At 50.5% G+C, this 19,690-nt stretch overlaps 1 protein-coding gene across 1 annotated transcript; it reads right to left on the reverse strand.

Annotated features, from left to right (window-relative positions):
- Positions 1-7,644: 7,644 nt before the first annotated feature.
- On the reverse strand, positions 7,645-11,731 carry LOC144167908 (uncharacterized). Its single transcript, XM_077697041.1, has 4 exons — positions 10,858-11,731; positions 9,789-10,759; positions 8,825-9,042; positions 7,645-8,599 (listed from the first exon to the last, which is right to left on the reverse strand). The coding sequence occupies exons 1-4, from the start codon at positions 11,729-11,731 to the stop codon at positions 7,645-7,647; spliced, it is 3,018 nt and encodes a 1,005-aa protein (XP_077553167.1).
- Between the last annotated feature and the right edge of the window lie 7,959 nt (positions 11,732-19,690).

Below are 19,690 nucleotides of genomic sequence, written 5' to 3' on the forward strand. Positions count from 1 at the left end.
TTGTCAGAAACGTCGGGAGCCTAGACGGGAAGCAACAGGTTTGATATTGCCGACAGTTTCCCCACGAAGCAAGCTGAAAAGACGGGTAGTCTGGTTGCAAACAAACATCGCTGTGCGGCCAGATAGATGTGTCTGCACAGCAAACGGAAGTGGCAAACCCTTGCGAGCAACGAAAACGTGTGGTTTCCTTAATAAAACAGGCCCATCCGCCAGAGTACTGCCAGAAAGTGTGACGAGAACTGAGCTTTGCGGTGGGATATACACGTCTTCGTGTACGGCCACAAACGGCCCGGGATCGTTTGTAGATGGGGAGTCATTTTCTGAACAGAATTTGACTACGGCACGAGCGCAGTCAATTACGGTGTTCTGTTTCGACAAAACGTCCCACCCAAGGGTAACTTCCTGTGACCACACGGGCAGGACGGCGATTTCTATTATGTGGAAAATATCTTGAATGGCGACTCGAGCAGTACATGCAGCCATAGGGGCAATATGTTCTGTGCTTTCAGTTTGGGAAGGAAATCCCACGAGTTTCGTGGCGACTTTTTTCGGCGAGCGACATGCTATAGCATTGATAACCGACACGGGCGGTCAGGTATCAAGAAGCGCATGGACTCCATCTATTAACTCGTCAATTACATTTTGTGCAGGTACTTTGGGTCTTTGGTAATTTGACGGGTATGCCGTTCGTGCCTCAGGAACTGCGCGAATCAGTTTTCCTCTGGATTGGGGCGCAGTGGCGACGCAGGGGGATAGAGAGCGGCCACGGGGTGACATACATCGGCGGCCTTCGAACATTTGACGATGGGGGGAAAAGAAGTTAGAGGTGGTCACGAGGACACTTTATGGTGTGGTGGTCGTGCGGCATTGGCGCTCGTCTGGGACACACGAGGGGATTAAACGAAACGGCGGCAGTAACAGGAAACGTGACAGGGGCAGCAGCAAGAAAAACATGTAGGCCGGTTGTCGGGATCGCGCCAGGGATTCGCGTACAGCACACGTGGTGGTCTGGTCAGAGGAAAGTGGGGAGCTGTCTTGGAAGTAGGAGGTGGCACCGCAGGTATGACTGGCTGAAACGAGCGGAAAGATGGGTGCACTGGCTGTGCGAAACATTCAGTGTAAGTCATTGGCATGACAGCTGGAGCTGCGGCGACTCTAGCTGTGAGCGGCGCAGCGACTATAGCTGCCACCTTTGGAACAGCCAGGGGTGTGACAGCTGCGGTAGTGACGTTAGCAGGTGGTAGAGCCTCCACAACCTGCTTGCGGATGGTGGCCTGCAGAGCAGAAGGCAGGCTGGATGAAGCCTGCTCAACAAACGGCACCAGGCTACCTCTTCAGGGGCAAATATTTGTTTTGCCTCTAGATAGAAACGGTTCGACGAGAACGTGAGGCCCGATAGAGATTCCGTCGTTACCAAGGAATGGCAAACCAAGCCCCTTTGAGGGCCTAGTTCATCAAAACTCCTACACAGGCCAATCAATTTGGTCACGGATTGAGGGTCCTTGGAAACGATCATGTGAAACGCGTCGTCGTCTGCTCCTTTTAGAATGTATTTGATTTTGTCAGTATCGGACATGGACGAGCTCACGCGTCGACAAAGATCCACAACATCTTCTATGTAACTTGTGAAGTTCTTGGGTTGTTGCGCCTGTGCACGCAGGCGTTGTTCAGCGCGCAGTTTCTGTACGGTGGGTTCATGAAAGTCTCGAGTGAAGTTGTTCTTCACGTCCGACCAGGTCTTCATGGTCACTGCATTGTGGTGATACCACAAGACCGCGGGTTTTCGAGGGAAATAATGCGTTGTGCAGCTTGGTAGCATCGTTGCATTTGTTTTAGGAGGTAACGCGCTCGTAAGAAGACAACTAATGTTCAACGTCGTATTCACATGTACCTCTAAAAAACGGCGGGCGCGCTGACGGAGCACCCCAGCGCAGATGACCGATGGTATGTGTGGAGGTGGTTGTTCGGCAGCGGCTATGGCGGTGACGGGCGTTGGTAGCTTCCGACTGCGGTGTTTTTGACGGTACGACAGTTCACCTCAAACCACTGCCGTTAAGCAACTGCAAGCGATTTTATTCGAAGGAAAACTGAGTCCGCCAGAGAGAGGTCAACAGGAAAACGGTCCAAGCTGAACAAGCCGGAGGATTGGACGCGTGCAGTGTGATCTCCCACCGGTGATGAGAGCCAGCGGTCCGTGCGACATGCTCATTCAGGGTTTGACCGGTCGGTGAGAAGGAATTGGACGACGACAGCACTTCAATCAATCTCCATTGAAATGTTATCAACTCAGTCCACAGTGGCTTCCAATTGACACGTCTTAACGTGCGAAACTATAGGAAATACGTATTGTCTCTAACAATGGTGTTAAACAAGACCAAATAATGAATATTTTTCCCCTGCAATAACGTAAAACTCGGAGAAGTGCTGGCACCCATAAGCAGGCGGAGCAGTGCACGTCTCTGTGTTGCCTGTTTTGCTTTCGACAGGGCGATCGTTACTTCGCAGCCAGGGTTTTGAAAGTAGTATCTGTAGGGAAATATTTCTTTCCTTAAGGTGGCCTCGGAATGATTATAGCAAAAATTCTGGAAGCTCCGTATATTTTCAGCAGTGATAGCTGCGGGATATTGAGTTATTCCGCGGTGTAGTGGTCACAATGGCGCTCATGCGACCTTCATTTGGGCGGCAGCTACGCGGATTGTCTATGATGCCGCGCAGTATCTGTTGCGGCGAAATCCCGAGGTCGCGGTTTGAACACGCGCCTAGTGAAGTACAGAAAATTGTTGATGCAGAAAAAAAAAATTGAAAATTGAAATCTCAGCGCGTGCAGCCCATGCTGTGCAAAAAAAAAACAGCACCGGCGGAGGAAGGCTCTTAGAAACGGCGTCGAGGGGTTTCATGAAGGGCGATGTACCGAACGCTGCGTATAGAAAACACCAACGCCGAAGGACATTTTTCGCTGCTGAACTTGGAGCGCAGGAAGAGGAAGTTGATGCCGAACTGACAACTAATCGGATAATATAATGTGATACATGTTGCGGCTATTCGCATACAGAAAGAGCTATTGCTTCATAGTCTGCTGTAAGAAGGTTGTGTAGTCAGGGATTCGTAGCCAATAACCCCAGTCGTATGATTGGTTCTGACCATTTTGAGATGCATCTGTATAAATCACAGAAGGAGTAGGATATTTGGATGTACACTAATTTAAAATAGAGCGCGGGAGGGTTTTTGCATTCGAGGGGACGGAGTTTTTAAAGAAAAACTTGGTTTCTTGCTAAATAGAGGATACTGGGTAACTTTATATAGCTTAACACAAATAAAAACATTAGCCGCGTATCTGCTGGTTTCGTTGCAAATGTCGTCAAAAGACGATAGTCTTCGTGTACATTTTCCAAGGAAATTCCCCCTTTGCTTTCCGCGCATATCTCATGCTGTTCCTGTTCCTTCACACTCATCCCAAGGTAAACACACTAAAGGTTTGTTCAAGGAGATTTAAATTTACCGTGTTGCAATGCTACAGGCCGGGTTCCTTAATGCCAGCGCGGCAGTACGGTGGGGACGCGCTTGAATCGAGGCGGCCTATTTCAAGGTTTATAGAACCGTGTTGCCGTGCTCAACGTGCGTTCCAAGCAGAACGTGGAACCTAGCTAGTGGAACCTTTCGTTGCTGTTGCCGCGTAATTTTTGCTCGGGCAACAGCACGCGGTGTTTTTCTGCAGTAGATGCAGAATATCATTTGCTATCCAAAAACCAAGCACCCATAATTTTTTACAATAATTAACACTGTAAATATTTGTTCAGCAATAATTTCCTGTCTCATATTTGCGTAATGTCTTGGTTTTGTTCAACAAAGTTGACAAGTGTAAACATGTTACCGGGCTTAGACATTTACATTTGGCTGTGAGTATATAAGGCTATTGCGCTATATCCATTTTACGTTCGCCCTGTGGCTGAAGCGAGTCAGACATATAGACAGACAGACAGACAGACAGATCGACAGACCGACAGACAGACAGACAGACAGACAGACAGACAGACAGACAGACAGACAGACAGACAGACAGACAGACAGACAGACAGACTGACCAAAAGTTCTGGGTTTAAGTAGCCAAAGAAAGACTATCGTCTTTAAAATTAGGGTCTGTTTGAAATAATTTCAATTAGGGCAAAATACGTTTCGGCAACGGAGGAGTAAAAATATATTCTGAGCACAAATTAACAAGGGGTTGGCAGCACCAGTGGGTGCTTCGTACATGCAGAGGTAAGTTAAGAAAAAGAAATTTTACCCTGAGATCTAGAATGCGTGAATGTAGATAAAAAGCCGGGTTGAGACGATTCGAGGAAGACCAAGACTGAAGAGAGGAATGCAACGAACCAAACTGCTAGCGCGTCACAATCAGCGTTCTCTTAAACTTCGCTATTTTATGATGACAGCACTTCCTCAGCACAGCGCATCTAACGTTCTCTTTACAGCGAATTTGTCAAATGTCTCGTACCAATATCAACAAAATACGGCGTTGAAAATAACTTCTTATTTAGTCAGACCAATTCATTTGTTACGCCTTATATACCTGATTTTTTTTACTCAATATAAATACATTTACTAGATGCCCCTTTGTAGCTTTTTGTTCAAATTAGCAGAACAGTTTTCTTGAACTATAAAACCTTAGCAACCGTAATATTGCTTATTTCACCCGACAATATAAATGTCGCAGTACGTACCCGCTACAACAAATTCTGGCTGACAGAACGAGTTCTTTGTACGGTCCTTATTTAAAAAAAATTTAAATTATACATAGACGTTCGAATTTCTGATCAACATGGCGTCATCTCTTTTCTTCGATTTCACATTATGATTAATGTATATGCGTTGTTGTGAGTGGCCTGTGGCCTACCGCTTAAATGCGAAAGGTGTTTGAAGTGCAGTGGGTATTTTCTTTGTCTCCCGTTTGATTCGTACACACATATTTGTGTACGTGATGAGAAGAAAATTCCTTCTTTTATTCATTCATATTTCCTTCCTTGGTAGGACCCTGGACACTATAATAATCCAGGTTCATAACGCTAGGACCATACATCATGAAGAAGCATGCGTCTTCCATCAAATTTCATACCTAGGAACCGAGGCGCTTTCGAGCGCCATCGACTTGCCAAACTACGTAAGTACAATCATGCGGGGCCAGCTCCATTGCTTCACTGGTGTGCGGTAGTGACGTAAATAATTTCGGTCTTTCTCCTAAGGCTGATGCGCAAAGGGGTCCTTGTCATAGCGTCGGCATTTTTCGGGCCTCTTCAATGACACGCAATGGTATCGCAGGCTCAGACGTAATTTTTTATTTTATAATTTCACGACAACTCGTGAGGGGGTTGCCTAATGCACAAGAAGAATAAAAACCTACATAGAGACATTCAGAAGCCTTGGTTACCAATTAATAAACCAGCGAATAAATTCCTACTTCTAGGGAACCTAAACACCGGACGAAGAAAGTGTTTCCACATTTTGAATTGTATTCGTCTGGCGGTAAAGTTTACTAGCAGTGTAGGTTGTTTTCTTCATGTGTATACTTGCGCATTTTTTTCATGGAAAGGGCTCACACCAATAATTCCACTCTTGCGCCGTACTATAAAGCTGAGGCTCCACCCACGCGTAAGGTAGGGTATCATAGAGGACGCGTATATGAAAATGTGCAGGCGCTTACAAAGAGAACCATCCAGCTGGTCGGCTGGCTTATCAGAGCCCATTTAGATCTACTCGACTGGGACGCCTCCAAATTTAGGTACGAATTTGTTTCACACTTCAGTGTAAAAGTAAGGCTGGATTGCCGGAACTTAGAAATTTATTTGGCAAAAGGGACGAAATTGTGTTTTCGCATATTTATGATTATCTTGCCTTCCAATTGACATACCAAAGTGTTTGCCATACCTCATGTAGCCATTTAAAATCTGTAAAAGTAGTTTCAACTTTTTTGTTGCTGCCCCAACATGCGTTTGATCTATCGATATATCGAATTCCTTTTTTTCTCATAAATGGTAATATTTGCAATAAACGCAAACTGTTTTAATGTTATTCCCACAAGATACGACAGTCAAATTGTCAGGATTGCTATTATTACAACGGCGACGGACTAAGCACGCTGGAAACTTTATATTCACCCAGAATAAAGTGCTGGGCATACTGCTTAAAATTTCAACAGTGCATAACTTTGTACGGTAGACAATCAGTACGACAGCACTGGGAAACAATTACATTGTTATGAGCTTCAGCACAGACATTGCTCATCAGAGAGGCTTGAATGAAGAGTAAGTGAATACTGCGGTTTTGAAGCGAAGGTGGGCAATCGCCGCCTTGTGGGTACGTGCCACGGGGAAGGAGACGAAGTGGAGACTAAGAAACCGGCTCGGGAAGCTAGGATTCTGCCCCCGTCACCCTGATGGTGTGACCAGAGCAGAGGGCCGCATGATGGCCTCACGGAGCCGTTGACCTCAAGCCGCGGCATCTGAGGTGACTACGGGAGCGCTTTTGAGCAGCGTGCCCAACCACCTAACATCTGGAGCATTGCCGAGATTCCACTGCGATGGTCGACCACACAATGACGGAAACAGCCCACGAAAACAGCACCAGCTGTACTGGTGTGAGCTAAATGTTAGTCATGTAGGGAGCCATATATTATGAACTCTTTCAAGTGCTCTACTCAGCCATTTATCAAGCCTTGCGTACGCGAGGGGGAATATGAATAACTGTAACCCAGTTAGGAAAGTTTCTTATATCAGCTTACTGTTTGCAATGTGTGTGTGCAGGCAATATATTCTTGGTCAAAAGAAAACAGAGCCAAACTGTAAATAGCTAGCAACTTTTGGCGCTGCGTTTTTTACAGAATAGATGCGTTCAAGTGCGCCCATACGCTATATTGACGGATATTAAAGCAAACGAGGTGCACTAGGGGTGCTTATTGTACGGATGAACTCACTCACTGGAACATTAGGCAATTATCCCTGTTCCATCAAATAATCACCCGGAAGATTGCCATCGAGGTACCGCAGGATTTCTTCAGAGTTAACCTTGTACTTTGTACAAGTCCTCAATGTCTTCTGTATTCACAGCTAAATAGACGGTGCAGTGCGCTCCTCACTTCGCCACCGAACCATTTATGCTGCACTGTAACTATTTAGGCCATAGTAATTTGTGGTCAGTGTCCATGTCCGGCAATTAGGGTCCCCCCTCTATCTACTCCTTCCAGAGGAATGCTAAAGATATCAGCGTTTTTTGTAAGCGACATTGTGACGGTGGAAGGGTAAGAAATAGAAAGAAAAGGGTAAGAAGGGTGTGGGGTGCCGCGTCGGTAGAAGGCAGCATCCCAACGTAAAACAACTGTTTATTAACGTGGAAGCAGCAGCGGGGCAAGCATGCCGGCCTGCGCTCGAAAGGTTAGAGGAACAATCATAATCTCGAGCTTAGCGGCTTGGGTTTTATCGACCCCAGTGGTGACGTAAGCCTCCGGCGAAACTTCGGTGTCGCTGTCCCTTATCGAAAACGTGTTCCAGCGAGTGGCCGTGTCATGCTGGGCTAAACAGTGACGAGACGGAGGCTGCGCAGGTTTGTGCGCAGTGGTCGCCACATCACCCCCCCCCCCCGCGGAGTACAGAGCCCTCAGGGTCTGTAGAAATCTGGGAGGCGTACCAGACGTCCAGAGCGTGTCGTGAAAGGAGCGGGCTGCGACGTCGGCGGCTGTGGAAGGGTGCCTGTGGGAGGAGTGGCGCTGCCCGGTTCGTTCGCAGCGATGTATGCGGGCTTGAGTCGGTCAATCGAGACGCGGACGTCGTTCCCGTGCAGGCGCAGTGTGAAGTTCTTGTCGTCGCGACGAGCGACTAGGTGGGGTCCGCTATAGGGTGGCTGGAAAGGCCGGCGGACGGTGTCGTCGCGGAGGAAAGCGTGCCTGCACGATGCTAGCTCCTTGAACACAAAAGGTGTAGGTTTGCTGTGTTGGGCTGCAGGTGACGGGCGTAAGGTGGCGATGGTGCGTCGGAACCGCGCGACGAAGTCGGTGGGGTCTGACGGCATAGTGCTGGATGGCAGAGCTGCGAGAAATTCACCTGGGAGACGGAGTGGCTCCCCGTAGACGAGCTCTGCTGGTGTAGCGTGGATGTCCGGCTTGAAGGTGGCGCGAAGACCGAGGATGACGGCAGGGATGGCCTCGAGCCAGGTCGAGTCCTGGTGGCACATAATGGCTGCCTTGAACTGTCGGTGGAAACGCACGATCATGCCGTTGGCGCAGGGGTGGTAACTGGTGGTCCTCAAGCGTTCAAAACCGATAGTCAGCCCGAGGAGCCTGAATAGGTGCGATTCGAACTGTTGTCCTTGGTCGGTGGTTACACGGCGGGGGGCGCCGAAACGAGCAATCCAACCGGTGAAGAAGGCCGAGGCGACGTCTTCTGCGGTGATTCCCTCGAGTGGCCATGCCTCGGGCCATCGAGTGTATCGGTCGATGGCGGTGAGACAGTAGCGGTAGGGTCCAGCGTGGGGAAAGGGTCCTATGATGTCGAGGTGGACGTGCTCGAACCGACCAGAGGGCTGAGGGAATGTTCCGAGTGGGGACGTGACGTGCCTGGTGATTTTGGCACGTTAGCATTGAATGCAGGACCGCGCCCACGTGCGACAATTGCGCTGCATAGAGGGCCAGACATAGCGGTCAGCTACGAGACGTGTAGAGGCGCGTATGCCGGGATGGCTGAGGTTGTGGAGCTGGTTGAAAACACCACGGCGATGGGACAGGGGCACATAGGGCCTGCTTCGTCCTGTCGACGTGTCGCAACAGATTGAGGTTGCCGACCCTGGAATGGGGACTTCTTGTAGCTGTAGTGAGGACGTGCCCTTGAGGAGTTCCTGCAGTTCGGCATCCGTGGTCTGAGCCTCGGCAAGGACGTCCGCTGTTATCTGCGCCGAGCTGATGGTGGCTACACGTGAAAGCGCGTCGGCGACCACGTTGTCTTTCCCGCTGACATGTTGGATGTCGGTGGTAAACTGTGCGATGAACGAGAGTTTGTTCTGCTGAACAGGCGGGAGTTTGTCGCGACGTTGAGAGAAGGCGTATGTGAGAGGCTTGTGGTCGGTATAGATGGTGCAGTTCTGTGCTTCGAGAATATGGCGAAAGTGTTGCACTGCTTCGTATATCGCCAGACGTTCTCTGTAGTAGGCTGGCAAATTGGTCGGGGCGGTGGTCGTGGTTTCGTCAGTGGAACTGACGACTGAAGGGGTCGTTTTCGGGGTTGCGAGTTTCTTCGAGAAGAAAGCCAAGGGATGCCAGATGTTGTCAACGCGTTGCATGAGGGCGGCGCCGATGGCGAAACTAGATACGTCAGTGAAGATCCCAAGGGAGCGTCTGACACAGGGTGGGTGAGGAGCGTGGCGGTGCAGAGGGCGGCTTTGCAATCTTCGAAGGTTTTCGCTAACGTTGGTGTCCACGTGACGGGTTGGTTTCTTCGTAACCCAGCTAAAGCATCGTGGAGGTGAGCCTGGTGTTTGGCTGCGTGTGGCAAAAAACGCTTGTAGAAGTTCAGCATGCCGGGGAAACAGCGAAGGTATTTAGCGGTGGTGGGTCGAGGGTAATTTTGCAGGTCCGAGATGCGTTGGGGCAAGGGCCGAACGCCCTCAGACGAAACTTCGTGGCCAAGGAAATGAACGACGGAAGTGCCTAGCGTGCTTTTTTGGATATTGACGAGTAGACCGTGGTCATCGAGGCGTTCGAACAGCAGGCGAAGGTGCCTGTGGTGCTCTTCGGTGTCGCGGGAAAATACCAGTATGTCGTCAAGGTAAACGAAACAGAAGTCGAGGCCGCGAACGAGATCGTCGATGAAGCGCTGAAAGGTTTGTCCAGCGTTCCGCAGGCCGAAGCTCATGAAGGGAAACTCGAACAACCCGAAGGGTGTGATGATAGCGGTTTTCGGGACATCATCCGTATTCACGGGTATCTGTGTGTAGGCCTTCACCAAGTCTAGCACGGAGAACGCGTGGCAGCCATGAATGCGATGTGCGAAGTCCTGTATGTGGCGGACGGGGTACCTGTCCGGGACGGTGCGAGCGTTTAGGGCGCGGTAGTCCCCACAGGGCCGCCAGCCTTCGGTCTTCTTCGGGACAAGGTGGAGTGGTGAAGCACATGGACTGTCAGAGCGGCGGGCGGTTCCTTCGCGGAGCATGGCCTCGAACTCTGCTTTGCCTATGCGCATGCGGTCCGGGGCAAGGCGATGGGCACGGCAGAAAACTGGGGGACCTGAAGTGGTCGGGATGTAGTGCACGGTGGTGTGCTGCACTTTGCGTGGCAGTCCGCTTGGGCGCGTCAAACCAGGAAATTCGGCAAGGATGGCATGGTACGGCGAGGGATTATCAATGCTGAGCACCTTGATGCTTGGCTGTTGGGCGGTCGTTCGCTGGGCTGGTGTGGAGTGTCCCGTTGTCGCGTCGATTAGCTGGACGTTGCGGCTGTCCGGAAGAAGGTTGTAGTGAGCCAGAAAGTCTGAGCCGATGATTGGCTCGGCGACGTCGGCGATGACAAAGTTCCAGTGAAAGTCGCGGCATAGGTTCTTGAGCTGGATGTGCAGGCGCCGCGAGCCGTACGTCTTGATTGTGGACTGGTTCGCCGCGCTGAGCTCAAAAGATGTCGGTGGACGAGGGCCTTGAAGGTGGTGTCGCGGGTAGCAGCAAACGTCGGAACCGCTGTCGACCAGGTAACGCTGCTTCGTGATTTGGTCGGTGACGAAGATGCGACGGCCTCCGGGTTGGCAGCTTGCGGCCGTCTCTACGAGCTACCGCTGTCGTTTTCCGCATATCCCACGGAACAGGGTGAACGACACTGCCGGGCTTTGTCACCGAAGCGTCGGTGGTAGTAGCACGGACCGTTGATGTCCGGTTGTGGTGACGAGGTGGTGTTACGGTCGCGGCTTTGCGAATGGCGGTGCTGTGGCGTCCGAAGACGTTCATCCAGGTGTTGTTGAATGGAGGTGAGCCGTCGATCGATGTCGTCGATACGGCGTGTAAACGTCGTGGTGTTCAGCGGTGCGGCGACAGCCTGGATGGTGGGCGACAACAGCGGTGAGGAGGCCTCGACGACGCGATCAGCAATCTCCGCAAGTTCGTCGAGAGGTAGCTTGACCTGAGCCTGCAGAATCGCCTGGGCGTGCGGTGGGAGCCGTTGAAGCCAAAGCGATCGCAGGAAAGAATCCTGGACTTGCATGGTGCCCGCGAGCGCACGCAAGTGGCGCAGGAGCTGCGAAGGTTTGCGCTCAGCGAACTCTGCTGACTGCAGTTGTCGTATCTTCTGTTCTTCCGAGAGTGAAAAGCGGCGGATAAGTGCGGTCTTCAGATGTTCGTACAGATTGTCCGTTGGTGGGTTGGCAAGGATATCCCGGACCTCGTTAGCGTAACGTGCGTCCAAGTGAGCGACGACGTAATCGTAGCGGGTCCGGTCTTGCGTGATACGCGCTAAGGAGAACTGAGCCTCGACCTGGGCGAACCAGACCTCGGGCGAGTCCGCCCAAAACGGCGGAAGCTTGACAGCAACACGCCAGGAAGCAGCGTGTGGGAAGGCTTCTGTAGGAGCTCTGACGTCCTCAGCGGAGCCGGTAGGCACGTCCTCGTTTGCGGGGGCGTTGCGAGATTGTTGCTGTTGCTTGGTTTGATGCAGTTCCTGTTGAAGTTGTTGTACTTGCTGGCGGAGAGCGGTGAGGGCTTCTGCGTCGGCCATGGCGGTGTGGTTAGTTCGTTTTCCGGGTCACCAGATGTGGGGTGCCAGGTCGGTAGAAGGCAGCATCCCAACGTAAAAAATAACTGTTTATTAACGTGGAAGCAGCAGCGGGGCAAGCATGCCGGCCTGCGCTCGAAAGATTAGAGGAACAATCATAATCTCGAGCTTAGCGGCTTGGGTTTTATCGACCCCAGTGGTAACGTAAGCCCCCGGCGAAACTGCGGTGTCGCTGTCCCTTATCGGAAACGTGTTGCAGCGAGTGGCCGTGTCACGCTGGGCTAAACAGTGACGAGACGGAGGCTGCACAGGTTTGTGCGCAGTGGTCGCCACAAGGGTAAGGGTAAGAAATACAGCGTTCTTACAGCTTTCTCAAAGAAATAGAGCTTTCTCAAAGGAATGAAGTTTATTAGAGCGAAACTGTGCTCCCCTTAAGAATTCTTACAATGGACATGCAGCTGAGCAGCAGTCAAAAACGTGACGCACACACGCGGGCGTCAGGGAATGGAATGCCTCGGCGTCTGCTCTGAGCGAATTTGTTTTTCGGCGTGATTGTTTCTCGAACCATCCAATTACATCACGATCATTGGAGATCAGGGAAGATTATTCTAGTCTAGTCACGGAAGGGAAAACCGCTCTCCCTATAAGTGAGATAACCTCTGCGGCATAAAAAGTAAAGATGGGAACATGCGCTTTGCTTGGCACACAGGAGAAACAGTCGGGCGTGGCCGCGCAGTAAAAACAAAACGTACATATAAAATACCAATGCGTGGGTCACGGCATTGCCTCCTCTAAGGGTAAATCGACCCAATGCTAAAATAACACGGCATTCCTAACTAACAATAGAGTCCGTATTCTTACGGAATAAGGCTTGAGGCCAATCACATGGACGACTTCGGGCCGGGCGCGTCGTCTTGTGCCAGATTCAATTTCGGGCATCACCTCGGAGTTAACTTTCTCAGTTATTCATAGAACTCGGTAGGGTACGCAATAGCGTTGCAGACACTTCTCATTGAGTCCCCGAAGTCAAATAAGAGTCTAAACCTGCCCACCATCCCCTGGTTGGAACTCGGCGTCTTGGTGCCGGAGGTGTCATCATTCGGCAAACACATTTTCTATGAAAAACGTGTTGTATGAAATCCAGCAAACTCGCAACCTTCCTTCGCACGCTGAAAGTATCCCAAGACGTTAGCTTTGATGTAGTCGTCTTCTACGTGCAGCAGCATGGCCTCAAGCATCGTAGTGAGCCGTCGTCTCTAGGCAAGTTCAAATGGTGTCAGTTGCGTACTTTCGGGGATAGCCGTGTTGTACGCAAATGTGATATACAGGAAGACCTCGTCACAGGTGTACGTCCAACGGCGACGCACATTGACAGCACAACAGCGATAGTCTTGTTCAGGCGGTGCATTAGTCCGTTTTTTTGGCGAAGGTATTCCGTCGTTATTCGGTGATCCATGTTGCTCTAGCTTAAGGTTCCTTGCATAAGCTCCGCAGTAAACGCCGGGTACGTGGTGTGTGATTTGACTTGAGCGGCAGCATATCGCAGGAAACTTTAGTTTATGAACAAGTTTGCGACTTTTTGTGAAGTCCGCTTCGGAAGAGCGGTGGTCTCTGCATAGTGCGTGATTTATTTAGTCGCTATGGCAATCTACTGGATCTCGGCTCGTTACGTAGAGAACGTGTCCAGAAGGTACTTTCCGACCGTTCGGAAGGGCCTTGGTGGGACGGTAAGTGGCTCCAGAATTCTGTCGGATTTCGTCGGCGGCGTTTTCCTCCACTGGCAGTCGCGTCAGCTCCGGGCGTAGTGGGTGACGTCGAATATAAGGTAAGGCTAGTAATATTTTATGTTGATATTGCCGAGCTTGCGTGACGTTCCGAGGTGTCCTGTTCGTTCGTCGTGGCATCCTTTCAAAATGTTGTCTCCGGATGCAAGTGGGGATGAGGAGATCATTCTCGTTGTGTGTACAAACTTGTTATCGACTAGTTACGCATGTATGTGCTTGACACGGCGACATGGCGTCCTTCGAGGTAGTCGATCATGTCGTGCAACTTACGCTCTTCTCGCTGTTGGACCGCTAGGTCGCTTTATCGTATGATTCTGGGGAAATCGGCTTCTTCCTCCAAGTCCCGTGGCGGCGGGTCGAAAGGTACGCGTGACAGGCAGTCGGTGTCCGAACGTTTTATTCTCTAGTTGTAAACAATGGTAACATAGAATTTGCGCAGACGCAGACTGCAGCGTCCAAGACGGGGCGAGCGGTGCTTCAAGTCTCCGTGCCAACACAGTGCATGGGTGTCTGTTACCACCTTAAACAGTCTGCCGTAGTGAGAGTGGTGAAACTTAGAAATGGCTCATATTATGGCGAGACACTTTTTTCAGAGGCTCAATAGTTTATCTCTTGTTTTTATATGCCGTGGCTGGCCAAGCAAAAGAAGAGAGAAGAACAGCTGCGATTGCTTTGTCGCAGCTGTTCTGCTTTCCGTCACAATAAAACCCAAGCCTAAATGACTAACGTCGGTGCGCATATCAAATTCAGCGTACTAGTCGAAACGTGGAAGCCTAGCCCAGTGCTACAGGAAATTTGGAAGCTTGCAAAAAACGTTCTGCAGTGCTTCTTCTCGGAAGAACTGAATGCTTTCTTAAGTTGGGCGCGTTTGAGTTTCGGAGATTTCGTCAAAGTTTCCGAGGAAGTTTTGGTCCTATGCGGAAAGACCGATTAATATCCGCAGGCCTTTATTGTCCTTTGGCCTTGGAAAGCTGGCTATGGCTGATGTTATCCCGGAATGAGGCTGCACTCCATCGTCGCTGATGACGTGCCCAAAAATATCGAGTTCCTTGTACCCGAAGCGGCAGTTTTGTGGCTTCAATATGCATCACGATGTCCGGATTGCGTCGAGTACCGACTCGAACCTTGCGAGATGCTCGTAGCGACTCCGGGCGAATACGGCAACGTCGGTGAGGTCAGCGAGGCACATGTGCCACTTCAGGCTGGCTAGCACAGTGTCCATAACTTGTTTAAATGTTGCTGGTGCCGTGCACAGGCATAACGCTACCACCATAAACGCGTACAGCCTGTGCGGCGTTATAAAGGCACACATTTCACCGTCTCTTTCGCCCAATTCAATATCCGGCTGCCTGGTTTTCAAGTATATTGACAGAAACACATTGCGTGGAAAAAATGGTCAAGGGAGGGGGCGATAACTATTAGAGGATACACGTCATTTTACGTGATTTTGTTCAGCCATTTATATACGGCGCAGAACTTTAACGTGACATTATTTTTTCTTCACGAGCATAATGGGAGCTGGCCAGGGAACTTTAGAGGGATGTCTGCTATATCTGCTAAGCATGTGGTCAACTTGTGTTCGAACAGCCTCGCGCTGATGTGCGGACACACTGTACTCTGACTGCCGCATTGGTCCAGCGCCTTCTGGCGTTATACCATGCTTTGCAAGAGAGGTCTGACATTGCTTTCGAAAGAGACCAAAAGCAGCCGCAGCATAAGTGAAAAGCCCTTAGCTTTTCTTGCTTTTCTTGAGGTACCGCAGGGCTGAGGTCAAAGTGGTGCGGAGACTTGAACACAACACCAGATGCGGGTTCAACGTCGCCGAAGGCGATCAAGTCACTCGTTTTCACCATTTTCTGATGAGTGCCATGCAAACGCCCTTGTTTGTGTGCTAATATCCCTCGGTGATATTTGTGATCCGTACGTGGGCTTTTTTTTGTTTCAAGAACACAGTACCTATAGCCACGGAGGCACCACGCAACAAAAGCAAGGTCTGATTGGTCTCCACGCGTCCGTGTCTGGAAGACCATCTTTAGGGTCGACGGCGATCATCAGGCTTTCACGGGGACGGAAGGTTACGTGGTCGTCGGATATCCGTGACGAAGTACGTCGCTCGGCTCTAGCTTTCGCCGTCACAACGCATTCGGCGAAGGAAATGGTTGACTTTGCCTGCAAATTAGAAGTATCAATAATAACACCAGTGTCGGTTAAAAAGAAAATTTCGTCATCTACACGAAGTGAACGATGATGAGAGGGGCGAAGCTAAAACGCTTATCGGTAAAACCGTGAAACATTCGCCCGCACATCATATAAAAACTCGACACGTCAAGCTTACCACCACTCCGTTGTCAAGCCCGTCGACAACGTCGATGTTTTTGGTGGTTATGTAGGGCTTGTTTGGGACGATGAGAATCTCCATGGGTAAGTTGGTGAATTCCGTGTGTGACATTTGAGCCACCTTGGCCGTCGCCTTCTGCAGACAGGCTTGTGTCGCGCACCCCTGGTGTGTGTCTTGAGCTCGCAGGCAACAAACGACAACCTCTTCTTCTTCCTCTCCTCCTTGTTGGGTAACAACGAACGCGTTGAACGTTTTGACCTCTTCGGCCAATCTTTGGTTGGCCAAAGGACCCTTTGGTTGGCTAGAGGGATCCTGGCACAATCATCATTATTGTGCCGGATACAGCAGCAACGATGGACGGGACAGGGCCGGAGCAAGAGGAGCTTCGTACCTAAAATTCCATGCCGGGGTATAAGTCGCCGCAGAAATCGGGCAGTATTACAAACGCACTACGGAGATAGATCGGTTAATGGTGATGCACAACCAACACGTTCCACTAGGCGTGACGAGACAGACTCCTTCTTTGCGTATGACCAGATCGTTCCAACTTGTCGTAACGTTAATCAGCTTCGACGCTAATGATCCGCTCATCACATAATTATGCTGCCGTGTCTTTTAGTGCGAGCACGTCAAGGTTATCATTCGAGAGCTGTACATCCGAAGTAATCGTTTCCGAGTTTCAGGTGTGTCGGGGCGCCGTGTCACCGCGAGATTGCCTTCATGGTCGGTGGCTACACGGCGTATTTGTCGTAACCTTACTGATGGAGGGTATGGTCATGTCATGTTACCGTCGCACAAAGTGGCTTTTGCCGTGTTGCGGGGTCACCTCAAGGTTAGTTCAAGGGGAGGGGCTGCCGTCACCTCGTACGTCATCGCATTCGATGCGTCATTGCGTCGTTGGAGACCTTTCACTTTTTGACTGTTGTGCAAACTCACTTCCGTAAGCTGCTGCTTCCAGTTTCCCTACGTCGGGTTTGAGGTTGTTCTGTGTGGAAAGTCAGGTTTTCTGCGGCGGCTCGAAAATCTATAGGGGTAGGGCGACGGCGAGCGATTTGAAGGCGGTGGAAGTCGGCTAGTATCGGACAGGTGTTCGTCACTTTCTGTCGTGCGTTGTCAGTGCAATGACTTGGGTTTGTCTATCAGGTAGCCTCGCAGTCTGAGTATATTCTGTGGGCAGCGACGATTGATGTGGCCGGCCTCTCCGCAGTGGAAACACAGGGGACGACTATCGGGGGTTTGCCATACATCCGTCTTCCTCGGTGTGTGAGTTTGCACAACAGATGGTCGGGCGGGTGACAATGGGTGGCGGTGTGGCATGGCCTCTCGACAACAAGTTAGAGCAAAGCGAGGTCGATTAACAGCTGCTGCGTGGGCCATGGCTTGAAGCTCTGGATAAGCTGTCGCACCGCGGAAGTTCCCATTGCCTGTTAAATCTCTGTTCTAAAGACGCCAGTCAGGGAAAAGCCACTGGAGGTTGGGTATTGTCGGCAAACGTTTCCGCAGTTCCCCCTTACCACTGCACCTTTGGTCTTGCGGGGGGTGTCGGAGCTAATAGCCCCGGCTGCGCTCGCCTCCAAAAGCGCGCATTAACTGGTAGGTCGTACGGATTTGTTCGAACTTCAAGCGTCTTCTCCATCCCGGCCGTCTCAAACGCTAATTTGGCCACCGCTATTGAGCCCAATAAAAGGGGTTCGATTCCTTGCCTCAGCAGCCAATTTTCTGATCAAGGCGAAAAGCAAATCCGTCTGTCTGTTGAAGATTTCGGCGCACGTAAAGATCTCCAGGTCAAAGTAATCGGGACTTCTCCTGCTACGGCGCGCCTCATCGCCTGTGTAGCGTAGGCGCGTTACACACACAAAATCAATCAATCAATTGATCGATCAATTGATAAATCAATCAATCAATGAATCAAATACTTAATAATCAATCAATGAATCAATCAATCAATCAATTAGGCCACCGTATAAGCAGGTTTATCGACAAGGCAAGCAAAGAGGTGTTGCTTTACTGGTCGCATGAGACCTTAATTCTGTTAATTCTGTCCTTTCCGGGTCTGCGTGGGGAGCAATCTCTCGATTTTGTCTACCAAGAGAGAGAGAGAGAGAGAGAGAGAGAGATAGAGAGAGATAACTTTATTTGAGCCACGGTTACTGAGAGTTGGTGGCGGCTGGGCGGAGGCCAGACCGCGTCTTCAGTAGCTCTGCGTACCAAGGCCTCCTGAATCTGCTGGCTGGAGCTATTCAACGCCTCTCTCCATAGCTCGCTGCTGGAGGTTTGTGAGAAGGGTCGTAAGGGAAATCCCACATAAAATGTTCAAGAGTAGCACTTTGGCCTCATTGGTGAGAGTTGGGAGACAAGAATTATGAAGGGTGGATGTGGTGTAGACGAGCTCTGTATGGGTAGGAGTCTGTTTGCAAGAGTCGCCAATAGCGGGTTTTATGAGGCCTGAGGGAGGAATGGGCGGGGAAGAAAGTACGATGAGAGGGTCGTAGTGCTCCACTATGTCATTGAACGTGATCAGGCGTTCTTTGGAGGAGCGGACGGCGTGTCGGGGGACGATGCTCAACCAAGATCACAACCCCTTGATTGGGGTGCTGCTTGCGCTTTTCCACGGAAACTACGGCTCGTTCGTCTCGCATGACGGCAGAAGATAAGTTAAGGAACTCCTTTTGAACAGAGTACAGTCAGTCAGGGGTGCCACGGTGGCGTAGAGGTGGAGCGTCCGCCTCGCGTGCAGAATGACCGTGGCTCGAATCCCGGTGCGAGACAATTCCCACCGGATTAAAAAAAAGAAATTTCTGAGTTGATAAAATTGCAGAATAGGGTTTTGGGGTGCGGCATGACCCCGGCGACTATTGCCGGTAACGCACTCCCTCACCAGAGCAGGATTGGCCACCCTGGTGTAGTAACGGCAACAACCTCCCATGAATACGCCAATTAACCCACGGCCCTGAGTTTCCAGTGTCTGCGAAGCAACTGACCACGGCGGCGGTCAGACCTGTGACGCAGCAGAGGGCGCTAGGAATCCCTGGAACCGGACCGGCCGCCTTTGGTATCTGAACCTGGCAATGTTTAATACAAGACCCATATCTAGCGAAGCGAGTGTACAGGTCTTTTTCGAGGAATTTAAGGGCATAAATGGGATGTCATAGGGCTTAGTGAGGTTAGCAGGACAGGTGAAGCCCTTGCGGTGCTGAAAAATTGCTACGTCCTATGTTAGCGTGGTCTAATGGACGAAAGAGAACTGGGAGTGGGACTTATAGTCAATAAAAGCTTAGCTATCAACATAGAAGATCCCCACAAAAATAACAAAAGGGCCGCAGGTCTTGTAATCAGGCTCAATAAGAGGTACAAACTCAAGGTGGTACAGGGATAAACGCCCACATCCAGCCACAACGTCCAGGTTGAAGTTGATCTTTATTCGCATCAAGTAAATACATGATGCTGGAGGTCTGCAGACAAAGCCGACTTGATGTCAGCTAGATGGAGCCACAGACCTCCCCCCCCTTCCCCCACCGGCCGCTTGAACAGCTTTTGGAAACGTTGTCCGAAAATCAGACAATACTGTTCGTAACAGCAATCGGGTAAAAGCACTAACAGTAAAAGCACTAAAATACAATGACACGGGGAAAACAACCACAGAAAGGGTGGGCTCGACCATTGTAATAAAAAGAGCATTAACACAACGAAAAGACATATATTTGCCCCTTTCTTCAGTGGCAACCTAAGAACATAAAATGCAAGGAACCTCTACACGGAGAAAAAAAAACAATCAAGCACGCATCAAAATACACCACCAAACAACATTCTCAGGAGGAGATGAAGAAACTGCGCAGATTC

The sequence above is a fragment of the Haemaphysalis longicornis genome, unplaced genomic scaffold (genome assembly GCF_048455015.1).
Source record: "Haemaphysalis longicornis isolate Haplotype H1 unplaced genomic scaffold, Haemaphysalis longicornis Haplotype H1 scaffold_2, whole genome shotgun sequence".
Classification (NCBI taxonomy): domain Eukaryota; kingdom Metazoa; phylum Arthropoda; class Arachnida; order Ixodida; family Ixodidae; genus Haemaphysalis; species Haemaphysalis longicornis.

Excerpts from the sequence above, each read along its gene's own strand:
- LOC144167908 (XM_077697041.1), bottom strand. The coding sequence starts at position 11,731 with ATGGCCGACGCAGAAGCCCTCACCGCTCTCCGCCAGCAAGTACAACAA. Across the intron at positions 10,760-10,857 it reads CTACTACCACCGACGCTTCG|GCCGTCGCATCTTCGTCACC; the intron begins GTGACAAAGCCC and ends GCCAACCCGGAG. Across the intron at positions 8,600-8,824 it reads CAAGAAGTCCCCATTCCAGG|GCACGTCACGTCCCCACTCG; the intron begins GTCGGCAACCTC and ends CAAAATCACCAG.